The sequence below is a fragment of the Cucurbita maxima genome, unplaced genomic scaffold, assembly GCF_002738345.1.
Source record: "Cucurbita maxima cultivar Rimu unplaced genomic scaffold, Cmax_1.0 Cma_Scf00001, whole genome shotgun sequence".
Classification (NCBI taxonomy): Eukaryota; Viridiplantae; Streptophyta; class Magnoliopsida; order Cucurbitales; family Cucurbitaceae; genus Cucurbita; species Cucurbita maxima.
In genome coordinates, this window is record NW_019272017.1 from 8,193,535 (window position 1) to 8,210,685 (window position 17,151).

General features: G+C 35.3%; 4 protein-coding genes and 1 long non-coding RNA gene across 9 annotated transcripts; 2 read left to right on the forward strand and 3 right to left on the reverse strand.

The window, feature by feature from the left end:
* Positions 1 to 1,515: 1,515 nt before the first annotated feature.
* LOC111493248 (protein PTST homolog 2, chloroplastic-like) lies at positions 1,516 to 4,738 on the forward strand. Of its 3 annotated transcripts, none has more exons than XM_023142928.1 (8): positions 1,516 to 2,234; positions 2,351 to 2,471; positions 2,697 to 2,889; positions 2,963 to 3,174; positions 3,315 to 3,460; positions 3,537 to 3,684; positions 4,276 to 4,344; positions 4,423 to 4,738. In XM_023142928.1, exons 1-8 carry the CDS (start codon positions 1,693 to 1,695, stop codon positions 4,516 to 4,518), a joined length of 1,527 nt encoding a protein of 508 aa, XP_022998696.1. In that variant the 5' UTR covers positions 1,516 to 1,692; the 3' UTR covers positions 4,519 to 4,738. The 3 variants fall into 3 exon arrangements, with proteins under 3 accessions (XP_022998696.1, XP_022998848.1, XP_022998767.1); XM_023143080.1 differs by having other exon boundaries at positions 2,697 to 2,880; XM_023142999.1 differs by having other exon boundaries at positions 2,700 to 2,889.
* Positions 4,739 to 5,190: 452 nt separating this feature from the next.
* LOC111494480 (uncharacterized protein At1g27050) lies at positions 5,191 to 6,421 on the reverse strand. Its single transcript, XM_023144453.1, has 2 exons — positions 6,007 to 6,421; positions 5,191 to 5,674 (listed from the first exon to the last, which is right to left on the reverse strand). The coding sequence occupies exons 1-2, from the start codon at positions 6,349 to 6,351 to the stop codon at positions 5,435 to 5,437; spliced, it is 585 nt and encodes a 194-aa protein (XP_023000221.1). The 5' UTR covers positions 6,352 to 6,421; the 3' UTR covers positions 5,191 to 5,434.
* Positions 6,422 to 7,443: 1,022 nt separating this feature from the next.
* Positions 7,444 to 9,070, reverse strand: LOC111494210 (thaumatin-like protein 1). The gene is made up of 3 exons (XM_023144133.1): positions 8,540 to 9,070; positions 8,188 to 8,458; positions 7,444 to 8,043 (listed from the first exon to the last, which is right to left on the reverse strand). The coding sequence occupies exons 1-3, from the start codon at positions 9,012 to 9,014 to the stop codon at positions 7,893 to 7,895; spliced, it is 897 nt and encodes a 298-aa protein (XP_022999901.1). The 5' UTR covers positions 9,015 to 9,070; the 3' UTR covers positions 7,444 to 7,892.
* Positions 9,071 to 9,455: 385 nt separating this feature from the next.
* Positions 9,456 to 10,788, forward strand: LOC111494661. 3 transcript variants are annotated; one of them, XR_002720220.1, is made up of 3 exons: positions 9,456 to 9,592; positions 10,173 to 10,396; positions 10,548 to 10,788. It is a non-coding gene; the product is annotated as an uncharacterized LOC111494661 (long non-coding RNA). The 3 variants fall into 3 exon arrangements; XR_002720224.1 differs by lacking the exon at positions 10,548 to 10,788 and having other exon boundaries at positions 10,152 to 10,527; XR_002720212.1 differs by lacking the exon at positions 10,548 to 10,788 and having other exon boundaries at positions 10,173 to 10,527.
* Position 10,789: 1 nt separating this feature from the next.
* On the reverse strand, positions 10,790 to 11,938 carry LOC111494298 (homeobox-leucine zipper protein ATHB-7-like). Its single transcript, XM_023144243.1, has 2 exons — positions 11,270 to 11,938; positions 10,790 to 11,184 (listed from the first exon to the last, which is right to left on the reverse strand). Exons 1-2 carry the CDS (start codon positions 11,834 to 11,836, stop codon positions 10,855 to 10,857), a joined length of 897 nt encoding a protein of 298 aa, XP_023000011.1. The 5' UTR covers positions 11,837 to 11,938; the 3' UTR covers positions 10,790 to 10,854.
* Between the last annotated feature and the right edge of the window lie 5,213 nt (positions 11,939 to 17,151).

A 17,151-nucleotide genomic window follows, 5' to 3' on the forward strand; every position in this document is an offset into this window, starting at 1 on the left:
CTGTGCTATAAGCTCTCATGACTTTGTTTGCCTTCCCAAAATGTCATTCTCAAAATGCCTCATACGAATAAAGATAGTAACCCTTGATTAAAACTTATAATTATTTTCTAAATTAGTTAAATATATTTTTTTATTTATATATCAATAAATTTTTACTCGTAGAACTCAAACAATTAAAATTTGGTACATTAAAGCATCACTCAGCCTATTATTAAATGGAATCGGTTGAATTTATTAACTATATAATGATAAATTTGGTCGTGTAAATGATTGGGAATGGAATGTGAAAGCAAAAGTTGTCTTGAAGCTAAAAAGTCTGGTTGGGTTTTCACATGTGCAAAGAGTCGTGTACGTTACTTTTTTTTTGGGCATTATGCTACCATATATAATAATAATAATAATAATAATTTTGTAATTTCCCATAAATATTACCCAGAAAATGGGGAAATTTTGTTTTAATTTCATTATAAATAAATAAGCAAAGGAAGAAAAAGGTAGAGCACTGCCAAAAGTAGAGCAATTATACATACATATATATATATATATATACATATACTTTTTAAAAAGGAAATCATGAATTAAATATTTCTATACTTTTCTAATGGATTTATGTATGTTCCACCATCTGCCTAGAGCGATTAGATTTATAATATTTTAAAATAAACAAAATATTATATTTTGATTGTCTTTAGGTGTGGACTTTGCATAGAAACCTATTTCATCAATATTTGAGATCAACTTTATATAAATGAATGTGACAAATCAGTAGGCCACGTGTAATATTGTTAGGTGTAAAATAAAGTTAAGAAAAATACATTGTCTAAATTTTTAATATTTTAATTTTTTATATTACGAGTCTTTTATTAATTTCATTATTTTAATCTTTATCCTATTAAATTTCTAAACTTTTTTCAACTACTACGCCATTTAATTGTTAAATAATACGATTAATTAAATTAATGGAATTAATGGTAAAAAGCAATTGAAATAAGTGGAGACTTAAACTTATATATATATATATATATATATGTAAACAAAAAAGGTGAGGTATTAATTGAAGATAATTGAGTAAAAGCTGGAAAGAATAAGACCCCCAAAATGGGGGCGTGGAAATGCCAGTTGGCTAATTTTGACTTAAAAGCGTTGAAAACTGATGACTGGATGCAGTGGACTTTGTTCCAGAGTTGATTTAATGAGTAATAGGGCCCAGATTTGTTAGTCCGAAATGTACTGGAATTTCTCTTCCTCTAAGCCCATTAATATACTCTTTTTTATGTGGGCTCGGCCCACTTACCGTTAGAAGCCCGAAAGCTACAAGTCAACTTTTGGATTGGGCCCAGTCCACTTGCTTTCTTTTACTTTCAAATGAACGCCTCCGAATAAAGGGAGACAAAAGACAGAATAATAACAAAAATAAAATCAAAACTATAAAATACTGGAAATTACTTTATTTAAGAAAAAACAAAGACAAAATAATTCTAATAATGATTTGATAATTAGAAATCTTGATTTTATTATCCAACAATTTTGCATTCAGTCACCACGGTTTTCTGATTCTTCTCCAGTTCTTGCCGATTTAGAAAGAAATGGAGCTGCTAATTAGCTCCCCTGCCGGAGATTGTACTTTCAACGCCAGGTTATCTCATTGCTGCACTTAGTTAATGCGCCTTGCTTTGACGAAATGCCTGAACCATGCTCTACTTCGGATTTTTCACCAGCGCATTACCCGCTTCTTGTTGCTTCCCCAACGAGTTTGGATGTTTGAGCCCATGCGTATTTCCCTCCGTTGGTTTGGTTTGTAGCTCGAGATGCGGCGGGAATCCGCTTCATATGGCTGCGACCGAAACACGGTGCGCGTTTTTGTCTTCGAAGGGTATGATTAACGGTTGTTCTGGGTTTGTGAGGAGGTGTAAAAATTTGGATAGAGAAGGGGATTTCGAATTGGAGGCGGAGATATTGGAGTTTATGGAAAGTTCAAGAAATCCAGATGCGTTTCCGAGCAAGAAAGACCTGATTGAGGCTGGGAGGGAGGATTTAGTGGATGCGATTGTCAAGAAAGGTGGGTGGCTTTGTCTTGGATGGGATTTGAACGATCGGGAGTTTGCGTTAGCCACTGATTGGGATAGTTTTGGTGAATCCAACTGTTCAAAGTGGGATGATAGACAAAGATTTGCGACGGCTGTTTCTCGCATTGCTTCTGCATCTACACCATCTTCATTCACCGGTAGATCACTGTGAGGATTCCATTACCACATCTTAGTATTAATCGAGTTTTCCTTGTTGTGTCTAGTTTGTCTACTATCAACAATATTTGTAAGGGTGATGAGTCTACATGGCTTCATTTTCACAGGGAAACTGTTGTTAAGCACGAGTCTGGTATTGAGGGTATACTGAGTCGATTGGAAAAAGAAAGAAGTGTGACCTTCGGGGCTCGTAAAAATGATTCGCATCCTGAAACATCAGGAAACGAGGTAAAGTTGCTACAGTGATTCAATGATTGATTTTCCCAATCTGGGCAAGATTGTTGTCCATAATTAGAATTTGATGCAGGATATCTTCCTCACTGGCTTGTCATAATTGGCTGTGCTTGTGCTATGATTTCTTTTTCATTGAGCTTTGAAATAGTGTATATGCATAATCTCTCGTAAGAATTGGAAGACCCTGAAACTTAACTTGTGATGCTTCTTCCATGGTAAAAGACAGTTGCTGACTTACAAGGAAGCACTACCAGCACTCCACTTAGTGCCAAACGTTGGAGCAATTTGGAGGGTTATCTTTGTCGGAGTTCTTTTCCTGGACGAGTTAATGGTCTTGGAGGCTCGGTCAGTCCCGAGGTGCCGATAACTTGGAACACATTGAAGACAGATCTTCAAGATGGAGGTTTCGAAGGTTTTTCATTTATTCATAGGTTGCTTTGTGATATAAGTGTACACATCGACTCACTTTTCCTTTGTATGTACAGCTTCTGAAATTGCTTTGAGGGGAGGAAGGAGCGGGAAAGTACTGGATGTTTTGAGATATGAAACACCAGGATATAGACAGGATTCGACCAATTCAAACTCTGGCAAGAAAGAAATGAATCACAATCAAATGCGACTTCACCTTCAGAACATGGAGTTGGAGCTCTCCAACGTACTTGGCTCATTGAGATCTAATGCATTTGCGTCTGAGAAGGTTCATTCTACAATCTACATGCTTTTATTTCCTATTTTGGAACTAGAGAGAGATCTGAATAAAGTATAAGAGCTAACTATTCTAATCGTATTGATAAAAAGGATGAACGTTCTGATGATTATTTCTTTCACGATCATTAGGACCAAAGTAAATGTTCTGATGATTTGCTAGAGCTTTCGGATGCTTTTGAGTTTCAAGAAAATAGGATCCTAAATGCCAAGGACGAGCTACGGTCTATACGAGCAAAGTTGGCCGTGGTAGAAGGAAAGATGGCACTGACAATTATGTATGGAAAACTTGTGGTTTGCACATTGATTTGTTTTAACCATGGAAGTATCAATAACTTTATAAAGTGTTTTCAGTGATGCACAAAAAGTGATAGAGGAGAAACAAAAGAATATCAAGTGTGCCCGCAGAGCTTTGCAAATGCTCCGCACTGCTTGTGTGGTCTGGCCTAATTCTGCATCAGAGGTTCTCTTAGTAGGATCATTTGATGGTTGGTCAAACCAGGTAAAAAGTCATTCCTATTTGATTAATTTGCTTGATTTTGACGGTTGAAATAATAATAACCTAGGGAGGGAGGGCATTAAAACAAAATTTGAAATCTACTAGGGATTATTTCCTCTGTTATGCCTCTAGAATGTACTGCTTGCCTATTGATTGAAATGTGATTGGCCCTGTGTGGTAGTTCAGAAGTTAGGCTTCTCGACAAGAACATCCATTTTGATAACTTCCACTACTTTGGCCTTGCTTTGTTGGTGTAAGATCCCACGTTGGTTTGAGAGGAGAACAAAACATTCTTTATGAGGGTGCGAAAGTCTCTCCTTAGTAGACGTGTTTTAAAATTGTGAGGCTGACGGTGATACGTAATGGGCTGTTATAGTTGGTGAATGTCTTGCTTGCAATGGATTTACATTTTATGACCTTGGGTTCCTTTAAACCACAGTTGACAGTTTTGTCAGATAACTGTTGCTCAGGCTGATGATGTTTTAAGATGTGAATTATACATGATCATGTAGGTTTCTAGTGGTTGATCTTTACACAACTACGCTGAATATTAACACTGGTTACTTTATTAATTCATCTGTTCCCATTCTGCAGAGGAAGATGGTAAGGTCAAGTGTGGGCGTTTTCTCATTATTCCTAAAGCTGTCTCCTGGAAAATACGAGGTTGGTTATTCCTTGGAATGTCTGTTCACATAGTTTATAGTTTTGAATAAACATCCTACCGTTTTTCTTGATATGCAGATTAAATTCATTGTTGATGGCCAATGGAAGATCGACCCTTTACGCCCAATTGTTATTAGCAGTGGGTACGAGAATAATCTACTGATTATCACATAGCAGTTTACACCAGGCTTGCCCGTAGAGTCGGGTGCCTTAACATTCCCCTTTCGTAGCATATTCGTACTAATTATACATGCATTTCTCTGAACTTCTAGTCTAGAATTCCTCCTTCTCCAAGTTCACATTTCTCGCTGATGTAAAAATATAGATAAATATAACACAATTATTTCCAGAGACTCAATCAGCTCAATAAGAATCAGTGAAGACTCATTTTTCACGATTCTTGTCACGGTCTCTTGTTTTTTTTTCATATGTTATGTATCACATATCGTGGAGTAATTCTATTTCACAAATTTTGTCTTTTGAAATAGAACTCATCAAAACACGGAGCAAGAACAAGAGCAGCCATGAGAGCTCACCAAAACCCAAGAAAAAGTTATTACAAAACCCTCAAGAAGAAGCCAGAAACAGTTCCTGCTGAGCCCATGGATGTTCAAGAACAGAATTTAACCATGAATTATACAGTAAATATAATCCATAAAAGTTCTTAATGTTATTAGTCGTGCTCAACCACAAACATCTACCAATCCGTTAAAAGATGCATTTTTCTTAGAGGAGGTTCTGTGCTCTTGCAGAAGCTCATATAGTAAGGAAAGCCGAAGCATAATTAAAAGCAAGCACCCAGCATCTTGATGAACTCAGAACAGTTCGAAAAAAAGAACGCACTAATTATGCAACAAAGCTTTGGTGAGAAGCTAGAGTTTCCTTGTATTAACGGAAGATTTACATTTATAACACACACATGAATTTAGGACCATAAATAAGCTTGAACTCGTAAGAATTAAGGGGGAATTGGGAGAAATCTAGCATAAACAGTTATGCACTCGAACACTCAATCTATACTTCACCATAATATACCCAAAAAAGAGCAAACAAACAGACAAACTATCAAATAATGAAGTAATCTATAACCTTAGAGAATATCATCGTAAGCAACAACTTCCCTGCCCCTGAAAGGCTCATCGGACCTTGACGAACTATTGCTTTTTCTGGGGTTGACAATGGTTGAAGCAAGCTTATTGCCTCTTCCATGTCTACTCAGTGGCACTTCTGCCCGCAAGAGCTTCGATGACATTTCCTTGTTCTTGTTAACACCAACGTTAATCCCTTGCCGCCATTGCACTTGAGGATCATTCGCCCATAATACCTGAACCTGTGGTAATGTCCTCAATTTCATCATTCACAATGAAAACTAGTAGAGCAGCAAATCCAATTGAGTCTCAAGCCCTAGCCAATTTAGAGTTTCGCACGCAAAATCAAGACCTAAATTCAGATGGGCCTTGAGAAATTTGCGAAAGTGGATGAAGGAATAGTTCAAATTTTCAATATAGGAATGCGAGAAATGCAGCAAACAGTAAAAGATAAACAAAATCTGGTACATAAATCTCCACCCAACTAGAATGATCAGAAGAGAGCTTCCAATTTACTCTATATTTTCGCCGAGAGCCTTTTCTACTTCAGAAGTGCAGAAAAATAAAAGGGAACCTTTTTGGAATCAATGGTGAAGCCGAATGAGGGATCGAGAGCAGCGGCCATGGCAGCATCAGCGGAGTCTTTGGTACGATACATGATGTAGCCAACACAATCACGGTCGATGCGGATGCGGGAGATGGATCCGTAGATTTCAAATCGGGACTTCAAGTCAAGCACCGAGCAGTGTGACGGAAGGTCAACGACGACTAGGGCAAGCGGCGGCGCAGGCTTCGGCAAGGGCTTGTCCACATCATCGTCCTCCGCAGGCAACGATGCCGGCGGCTGATGGCGCCGCCTCTTAGCGAAGGACGTAGAGTGGTGGGTGGAAGGGTAAGGTTTATCTCTCTTTCGACCCATCGCTTCTCGGGGGAGCGGCGGCAGAGAATGGTTGATGCCAAGGAAACTGCGCCTTATGCCCCAATTTCACCTCCGCCCTCTGCAAATTTAGCCCCTACACGTTCCAACGACACTGAGCTCTATTTGTGTTAGCAAAATTTTCACATATTACATGAAAAAAAAAAAATAATAATAATAAATAAATTAACAGAATTTTAAAAAATTTATACCCTTTGTTCTTTTAATTCAAAAATACCCTTTCTATTAGAAATATATTTTAAAAATACACATAAAATTTCAAAAATAATATTAACACTGGTTACTTTTATAAAAAAAATTTATAAAAAAAGTTTTAATTGACATCTCATAACTTATCTCCAAACTTTTTAATTTTTCTTTAAAAGATTTAAAAATATTTTTGAAGATTTAAAAAAAAGTAAAATATAATTTTTTTTATTTTTGTGATTTTTTTGAAAATGTAAAGTATTATTGAAATAAATTGTAAAGTTTATAATTTTTTTTTATCAAAAAACATATATTTTTTTCTTTTTATCTTTGGTGTACTAAATTATAAAAAATATCCTTAAGTTTTATTTTTATTTTAAGATCACCCATTATTCATTCAAAATCTACCCTTTTATATTTGAGTTTCCCTAAACTCTTTAAACTATATTTGTAGTATAAATAGTATTTAATTTCAAATAAAAATTAGGATGGTAATCTAAAATAATGTGTTATCAAAATAAAAATTTATATTTTTATGATAATTTTTGGGAAGGATTAAGAGTAATATTACAAATTTTAAAAGAAAATGATACCGAAGAATTTTTTTAGACAAAATTAAGGAGTTTCTTAATATAAATAGACGACATTTAAGTATAGAAAATAAATAAACAATTAACATGGTTTTAAAATATAGTTGGTCCCTCAACTTTGGCTACTCTTCAACACGTTTACAAGCAATTGTGTGACATTTACTCTTAGAATAAAGTGAGTTAGCCAACTCAAAATTAGGGACAAAGAAAGAGATTGCGCTAACACTTATCCACTGGCCCCATTAACAAGGTTTTTAGAAAACAAAGGTAAAGAGATCTTTGAAAGAGGATTTGAAAGTAAGATTGACACAATGTTATGTACTTTAAGCGAGAAAGATAACACAACGACTTAAATAATATATAACTTCGAGTAGGAAGAATTGACGACTAGTCGCATCCACCTATAGTAGATTTTGAGTCGAGCATATGCATGATTATACCGAAACATCATACACTTAGGAAATACAAAAAGAAACCATACATCATGAAATCGGTAAAGAAAAGCAGTAAAATGATACAACACAAGGGGTTGACATGAAACGGGCATGCAGTCACAGACAACACGCCTTAGACAAACATGACCGTCTTAGTAGCAGACTCAATCTTTTAGACTAAAATTTGTTCTCCAATTTCTCTCAAAGTCTCCACCCATTGATTTCACCATGTTTTGACATCCAAAGGCCGAGGTGGGCTGTCTGAAAGATCATGATTCCAGAGGGCTTTGCTTGGAGGGATTAGGCATGCAAATTAGAAGAGTAAGTTGATGACGATGAACAACACAACTGCTAATGGAAATGGTAGGAGAATGTTGGATGAAGAAACCAAATGTATGAACTCTCCATTTCTTGGCTCTTCAATGCCTGGATTGCTCGTTGTTTCATTTGATGCTTTCTTTGTTCTGCATCCCAATGCATCACTTGTTAAGCATAAAACATAATTTACTCCCATTCTTTTATAACTTTTAGACAAAAAAGTCGACTTTTAATGACAGTTTTTGAAATGTTTATAAACCCGGATGAATTAAGTCGGTCTAGGGGCATACCCATCGGCGTCGGGGCAGAACACAATTGTATAGTCGTAAGCTTTGCAGGTAAAAGTACTAGTCCCATCGTCATAGGCATAACTGTATGCCTTTGGACATGCATGCTTGAAAATAGAGGAGTAAATGGAAGGGTGGCATGTCGTGGGGTTTGCAAATTGTCCACTGCAACAGTATTGGTCAAGCCCAAATGCCTCGCAAGCGCTTTTGCATGCCACCACTCCCCCTTCTTGTCCCCCATCTCCCCCCACTACTTGCAGCTCTTTTGGACAACCTGTATACGTCAATATTGGACTATCACGACTCTCTATAATGATATGATATTGTCCGAGTATATGCTCTAAACTTAACTTACCTAAATTGAGATCGGAAGCACAGCCTGTAGCATTACAGGGACCAAAGACACCACGTGGCACGACGACAAGCGGCAAGTTATAGCCATCGACAATGCTGACATCGTAGAAGTCCTTGTCATCGCCAGTGCCAACAGTGATCTCAAAGAGCGAAACGGGAGGAGTGGCACCATTGCCATCACATTCCAGCCTTCCCCCACAGTCTCCTGTTTGACACTTCCCAATCCCAGAAGCATCGAAGTTGCATCCGGTCCTTCCCCATATTCGTCCCGACCATCCCGGAGTCGATGGGATTCTAACACTTTGGCCCGAGTTCAAAAGAAATCCTGTCGTGGGAAGCGGCGGCGTGGCAGCGCCAGAGAGCGTGCCTGGCCATATGGGATGCGGGCAATTGTTTGTGATGGTGAATACGCAGCCATATGCACAAGAGAAGGAGGAAAGGACACCAAGAAGAAGAAAGATGCTGCCAAAATCCATTAATTATGTTGGCTATGGGTATGGGTTTGGATGATTGTTATAAAGAACCTCCCAAGGAGGATAAGGTTGTTGATTATTCTGAGCCGCAATATGAGTTCTTCAGGTTTGGCATTTTGTTTTGAATTAAAGTCCTTTCTCATAAGCAATTCCTTTCCTTTGCCAATTACACAAGACACCAACTACAACAAATTCTTGAAATTCACAAAAAAAAAAACAAAAAAAAAAACATAAAAACCAGAATTTTTGTTGAGCAAATAATTTCTGATCCATTATTTTACTATTTTTTTTGGAATCTTTTAAACCCTTTTCTATTAATCTCAAAGAAAACCCATTTTCTTGTTTCTTCAATGACTTCTCTTTATATTCTTTTCTTTCATCTCACTTTCTCTCCTCTGTTTTCACAGTCAAACTCATCTTTCCTCTCTAATTTAAGGTTATGATTTGCTTGATTTCAATGTTCATAACCTCCGATCCCTCTTTCTCCCTTTAATCGAGCTTCGACTTTTTCTATGGAGCCTCAAACAAAGTACCTTATTTATTCGACACTCGAAGACTCTATTGCAAGACTAAGTTAAAGGGTATGGTTCTAATACCAAATTAAGGATTCTATTCCACTTTGAATGAACATAAGAGTTTGTTTTTTTGTTTCTACAAAAACCCTCGTATCAATCCAATTTTTTAAACAAAGTTACTTTTTTAAAACGATATGTTGAGTTTGATACGCAAACCCCATATGTTTCCAAATACTCGACGATAATTGAATAAACAAAGCCATAAAAAGTTGACAAATCATTGTAAGTTGATTACGCTTGACAAAACTGTCAAATCCCATGTGCCAAATTCAGCAGCCTCCATTCCAATAGTAAAGATCTTCAAATCCAATTCGCACGTGCACAATTATTAATCTCTTTTACTGCCAAGGAAAGTAAAAACAAAAAGCTTTCTCCTTCACGTGAGAATGGAGTTCCACAACACAGAGACTTTCTGCTGAAGTTCCTGTTTTTTTTTATAACAATTTTATGTAAATGAAGGACGTGAGTGTATATGAACCATAAGAGTTTGAGCTGCCATTGTCCACAAAAACAGATTCTTTCTTTATTATATGATTTTTTTTTCTTAACTTTTTCTTTCATGGAGCGTGATGGCTGCTTCAATCAGATTAAGGAACTGTTTAGGAAGGCCATTTCCAGAGACCAAAATGCAAGGTTGATATCAGACTCAAAGAGATGGATATCAATAATGGAAGGTGGCCAGCCGTCGGTGTCCATGAACAAGCAATGGGATGCGCCAAAAGTCATTTAGGCCGTTTTCCCTCCTTGTTTTTCAAACTTTGAAAAGATTGCACACTTTGACATTTGCACTAACAATGTCAATCATTAAGGGTGATGTTTCTTAAGATCTTGGCTGTATGATTGCATTTGAAATTTGTAAGAGTTTGCTGCCTGATTGACATATGACTTCACATCAAATGAACTTTAACTTTTTGTATTGACAATAAACTAAACTATTTGGATCTTGGCGGTATGATTTTAGAGTTGGAGAGGTCTGACGATGGGGAAAAGTACGACAAGTCCGAGTTTAAAACATTTTATGCAATTAGGGAATTAGATAAACAGAATATTGAATGAGCAGGCGACGTCCATAAAGATTCATTCTGGTTGCACGGAGTATGTTCACGTTGATCTAGAAAAGATAGACAAACTTGATGTTAAAGGGTGAATTGTTACTTCATAAGTCATGACTCTAACATGTTCGGTTACCGGTTTTGAGATGACAGAGAAATGACTTTTTATTACTAATCTTCAATACACAAACATTTTAGTGAGAATTAAACTTCATTTCAAAAAGACCAGAAACAGAAAGATTGATATTCAGCTGCACTACTCATAACATTAAAGGAATCCATGAGCTCATCAGCAGAAAGTTCATCTTCTAGTATCCCCCAGTACCCTAATTCATCATCTTCTTCTTCATCTCGCAAGAAATTCCCGGACCGTGACTGGTTTTCCCTGGTCGGGCTCTCAGCATAAAAGACATCACTTTTGCTTGAGCTTCGGCTACCCTGTTCCTGTCTGGATGACCCCATTTCCACCTTGTACAAAGCTCCAACTGGTTCATAAGGATTGTTCGTCTTCTCAGTTGCAGCCCATTTGTCTCTCAGCTGATCAACCTAGTACAAAACCGTGATTAAACGACAATGAGGATAATATCAATTACAGAACTGGAGGTTTTAATGACAGAAACAGAGGCCATACCTCTGCTTTCAGTTCATGATTCACTTTTAAAAGACTGTCAAAATCATTCTTGAGCTTATCATATTCAGCATTCAATGATTCATAATCAATTTCAATCTTCTTGGTCTTTGATCGAGCTCTTCGATTCTGGAACCAAACTGCAACTTGGCGAGGCCGTAAACCAATCTCCTCTGCAATTTGAACCTTCCTCTCATGTTCAAGCTTGCTTTCAGCATTAAAAGTTCTCTCAAGCATCCGAACTTGATCCAGTGTGAGCCTTCGTTTCTTGCCGCCTCGGTTTCGATCTGCCTTCGCTTGTGGTTGCGAGAATTCACCTTCCATGGAAGAGCAAGAATCGGAGATCCATAGAGAGGGGAGAGATTCAGGCAATGGTAGGAAATGGGTCGTTTCAGAATCCATTTTGGGGGAAATGGGTGCAATTTGGATTCTCAAATGAGGCTGAAAAACCCAAGCTTTTGGCTTTCTTGGTTGAAGAAATGAAGAAAATGGAGGCCTGGAATGAGGGATTGTGTGTGGATTGGTATGATAATGTTGAACGTTTGAGGGATGGGCAGAGATCGCACTCATCAGCTCATGCAAATTATAAGCTATGTGCCGCTGATACTTCGCGACAAAGATGGAGGAAAAAGTTGCTTGGTGACTTGGCTTGCTCACGGTCAGACATCCAAAGAGACAAGAACAGAGAGATAGGGAGAGTTTTGAATTTTTCTCCCAAAAATTAATGCACATGGCACTCTTACCTTCTCATGAGATCACACATTCATTGAGAGAGAAACGAAATATTCTTATAGAAGTCCAAAGAGGACAATATCTATTAGTGTGTGCTTGGGCTATTACAAATGGTATTAGAGTCAATCGCTGAGCAATGTATCAACGAGAAGGCTGGGCTACCAAGTAGAATGAATTGTGAGATCACACATCGGTTGGAAAATGAAACAAAGTATTCTCAGTGTGAAAACCTTTCTCTAATATACGGGTTTTAAAACCTTAAGGAAAAACTATTGGAAGGAAAAACTCAAAAAATACAATATACTTCTAAATCTTATACACTATATAGTTGTACATAATATAACCACTCCCACGACAATTTAGAATATGGTTCTCTACTAATATACCACGGTTTTCTTTCTTATTTGGTTGAGCTGTAACTATAGCTCGATTGATTACGACATCTTATCATCAATGGAAGCCTTTGGTCCCTCACATCATTAATAAATATATGAACTGTTGATGGGCCCAAACGCCATCTCTTGCTTTCTCCCAAGAATAGACTGCGTTACATGATATCTAAAAACTTGGTGGATGGAGCCAAACAACACGAGGGCCATTTTTGAATGGCTTTACCACAACCAATCACCTTTACAACACTCTAGAAATTGTGACAACTTTTTTACACTAAACAACTGAAAAGGAGACTCTTTTTTTTCCGTTGATTTTGAAATCACTAAAGATCGTGGAATATTGGCTAACTTTATGTTCGACATCAAAAAAAAGAAAAGCAAAACCAACCACTTTTCATATCATCTTTTGCTTTTGTTCGAGTGGAAACCAACTATCATCAAAACGTATAATCTTGCTTCTTCTTTCTACGACTTCCTTTTATTTCACGCTTCTGTCTCTATCGATTGAGTTGTTTCGTTTCTCTCTCTATTAGCCTCTCGTAAACTTATCAAGTAAGAATATTATAAGATTTTTTTTAATGGTTTGGTGCATTAAGAAAGCTAAGCATTGTGGTAGGAGAAGATTTTAGTTAAATAAATTGAAAATAATGGATTTGATTTGATTTTATAATTTTAATTCGGAAATATAAAAATGAACTCAACTATAAACCTTCCATTATTAATGAGTTGTTACTTTCTGATGAACAGCGTTAGGGAAAAAGTACAAAGAAAATCAAAAGAATATTCCAAAATCCATCAACCACATGAACATCTTTCACTGTTAGGATTATGGATTTATCTTAATTTTTTTTTTTTTTTTTAGTTTAATAATTCTCGAGTAATTTATGCATCAAACATGTGTACACAACTTCCGTTACAAAAAATTTCAATATTTTTTTCCATCGTGTGAGATTTGAGGTTTCGAATTTATGACTTTTGGTAGTTTTGGTAGAATAAGAATATAGAGTTGGACAAAGTGACCTCGAGCATGGTGCTTTATGTACTGTTATCAAACATAAAAGATATGTAATGTACTCCGATCCATGATAACATGCTGAAAGCGTGAGCTGATTTATTGAGAATTATTATAATAAGTGAAAAACATGTTTTATATTAAAAAAAATTACACTGATTAATATCATATATGAAATATATCTTAATTTATAAAAAATGATTTCCTATATTTATTAATATATTTATATAGTATTAATATAATACTGTATTTAAAATTTTTAGAATCTAGATGGTTACCAAACATGTCGTTATTTTCCCATATTGAATAATTTATTAGATTCGTTTTTTTTTTAATTTAAATTGGGTTGGGCCCTAAACAAAAGGTTGAACTAGTTTTGGGTTGGGCCCAAAAGCCCAAGTTAATTAATTAGTTTTTATTTTAATGCATAACCACTCTATGATTGTGGCTAACCTTGACTGAGGTTGATTGTTTCATTCTCTTTCTCTAACTAAGGTAGGATCTCACAATTCATTCTTTCTTAAGAGTTCAACGTTCTCGCTAGCATACTTTTTCGGTAACTGGCTTTAATACTCTTTGTAACAACTCAATCCCATTATTAGCTGATATTGTCTAGTTTGACTTGTTACATATTCTATTAGCTTCATGATTTTAAAACACATCTATTACAGAGGTGTTTCCATATCCTTATATCGACGTAGGATCTCGCATAAGAGCAAAGGTTCTTTATAACCGGTAACGTTTCAAATTATTTTAAATTATTTTTTTAAAATATGATTTTCATTAAATTCTAACAAGTTTGGATAAAAAAAAGCTGGAATATAAATGCTTATGAATATAAATTTTATTTTAATTGAAATTAAAATAATATTTTCTGTACTTCCAAAATTGGTACGGTATATATTTTTAATTAAAAGGTTTAAAAAGATAAAATTTCTACTCTCAAACTATACTAATTAAAAAAATCCTGAAGTAATAATAAGATGAATTGAGCATTAATTAGTAAATAACCTAAGTTTGAATTGCCAAATATTTTGTGAATATATTAAGGAAAAGCATATTATATACATCTCCATAATTTTAATAGACACGTGGAATGAATCACATGCACATTGCCTTATAAGCATGACAACTAAAATTTGACTTTTCTCTTTGGATGCTTTATTTCATTAGAATATGATAAAATAAACATTTTCCACAACAAAATGACAAGAAGTCTCTTTCACGCACTCCAAAATAATAAATACCAATTTTTCGGTTTTATTTTTATAACAATTTTTTAATTAACCTATACAAGGTAAAGCTCAACAAGTCTGGAAGAAAGAAAAAAAAAAAAAAATTATATTTCAATTATTTATAAAAATAAACCAAAAGAAAAAATATATATTTCTAAACCCTAAACACATGAACAATGTGATAGGAATGATGATTTTGTTGGTCGAAGGGCATTTTAAACATAACAGGTATCTACTGAGTTAGTTAAGGATATAATTTAGATGGTGTCAATGTGAAAGGAAACTCCCTCTGAGAAAGGGAATAGCGAAAGCGAGATTGTAGTTCGATTATATTTGTGAGCGTCCTAACACCTCATGAAATTCTTGAGAAAGATAAGGTGAGAGTGAAGGTTTCACTTTTTCATTCACGTGGCCTCAAACGAAAGTCAGATGTATTGTTTACATTTAAGTATAAGCTCAAATGATTTTACTTTTATTAAAAAAAAAAAAACATGTTTTTTTCCACGTAGGAATCATTCCTTCCAATAATTTTCAATAAAACGAATGATTTTTATGTATTTTTAAAGATTAAATCATAAAAATATAAATGATTAAACTAGAATAATCAAAGTCTTAATTTTGTTTAAAGCCTCACTTAAAATTACCAAACGACGGCGTTTTTGTCCGAACTGGAAAATTGCATGTCCAAGTTCAGCTCCCCAAGTTGTCCAAGCCCAAACGTTAGGATAGATCTTAAAATATCTTATTTGAAAGCGATTTTGAAGGGCTTAAAAGTATTTTTATTCTTTTTTTCTCTCCCTATTTTATGTATTTATCTGCTGTGACTCAGTTTTATTTTTGTCGTTTGTTTGGTCAAAGAAGATTAGTCAACCCTAACATTAAAGATCACGTAAGACAATTACACAAGATCCCACGTTTGTCAAAGAGAGAAACGAAATATTTTTTATAAGAGTGTGAAAATCTCTCATTAGTAGACACATTTTAAAATCGTGAGGCTAACGACGATACGTAACGTGCTAAAACAGATGCTGAGCCCCCAAGCAGGTAGATTATAAGATTCTACATCGATTAGAGAGAGAACGAAGCATTGAATTGTAAGATTCCACATCGGCTGGCTGTGAGGCTGACGACACTACGTAACAGGTCAAAACGAACAATATGTGTAGCGCTGACTTGGGTTGCTACAAATAGAGTGACCTTGGACTCTCTTCATGGACCGAGTTAAGTCTTTAGTATAACATTTTAGGTGTGTATTCTCGACCAAAACGTATGTGTCCTATTTTATATATGATTATGAAGAAGAAAACATTAATAAATACAATATGAGATTAAATTTTTGAAATGAAGATTGTAACATATCACCAATATGATTTTGATTAATGCTTGGTTTTGACATTTACCTGGAGACAAAATTATTAAATTAGTTTTACATTAATTAGAAGAGATCTTTGGTATGACCCAACCTCGACGTAAAATCTTTTCTCAACTTAAATAATTTATTGTCTCAATCAAATTTTGTATCACCAACACGTTTCAATTGAATTATTATTGTTATTATTTAATTTTTTAATGTATGATGTAACATGATTTCATTCATTTATAATCTTTATTTGTACTTAGAATCATAAATGAATTTAATAATAATAATTGTATGGTGCTATGAGATATTTAGTTTTGGTTAGATTTGGGTTTGAATTGAATCAAACTAAATATAGACCAAATTCTTTGCACTCTTAATATGATTGGACATGACTTGATTTTATTGTTTTCATCCAAAAACGACATTACATTAGCTAACTTGGCCAACCCAACTTTCTTCTAACTTTTCAAAATTTTAAGTATGTTTTTAAAATGAAAATCAAAACAAAATTGTTTGAATAAGATTTTTTTTTAAGATCTTGAAAATAAATGTGTTAATGTTAGTGGTGATAACTCAAAGAGATCGTCTTATGATATCGGTGTGTCTTTTACCTTTTTTGGATTCTTTGGGTGTTTGAATGTCGAACCTTAAAAGGAGTGTGTGTAATTGATAAACTATGCTTTATGTTTCCTTCTTTGGGTGGCTAATGTTTGTATGAGATCCCACATTGATAAACTAGGAGATTGACAATTATATGTAATGAGCTAAAACAAACAAAATTTGCTAGCAGTAGGCTTGGACTGTTATGAATGGTATCAGAGCTAGACATCGAGTGGTGTGCTAGCGAGGACATTAGGCCTTCAAGGGGGTTGGATTGTGAAATCCCACATCCATTGAGATGGAAACGAAACATTTCTTATAAGGGTGCTGAGTGTCACGGTCATGCATGTCCAAGGCGTGATGTCCACCATAGTTGTAAGCCCGTTCCAAATCCTTTTCTTTACCATTCCATATTGGATCAGTACGAGGGTGTATGATCGTTCACCAAAATCGTGTCTACACTTGCAAGGGCTAAAATGCCCCAAAATGTATTATGAGAGATATGACTAGTTGTTAACTTCTTAGTTATATGCAGTAAGTCGTTGTTGCCTTTT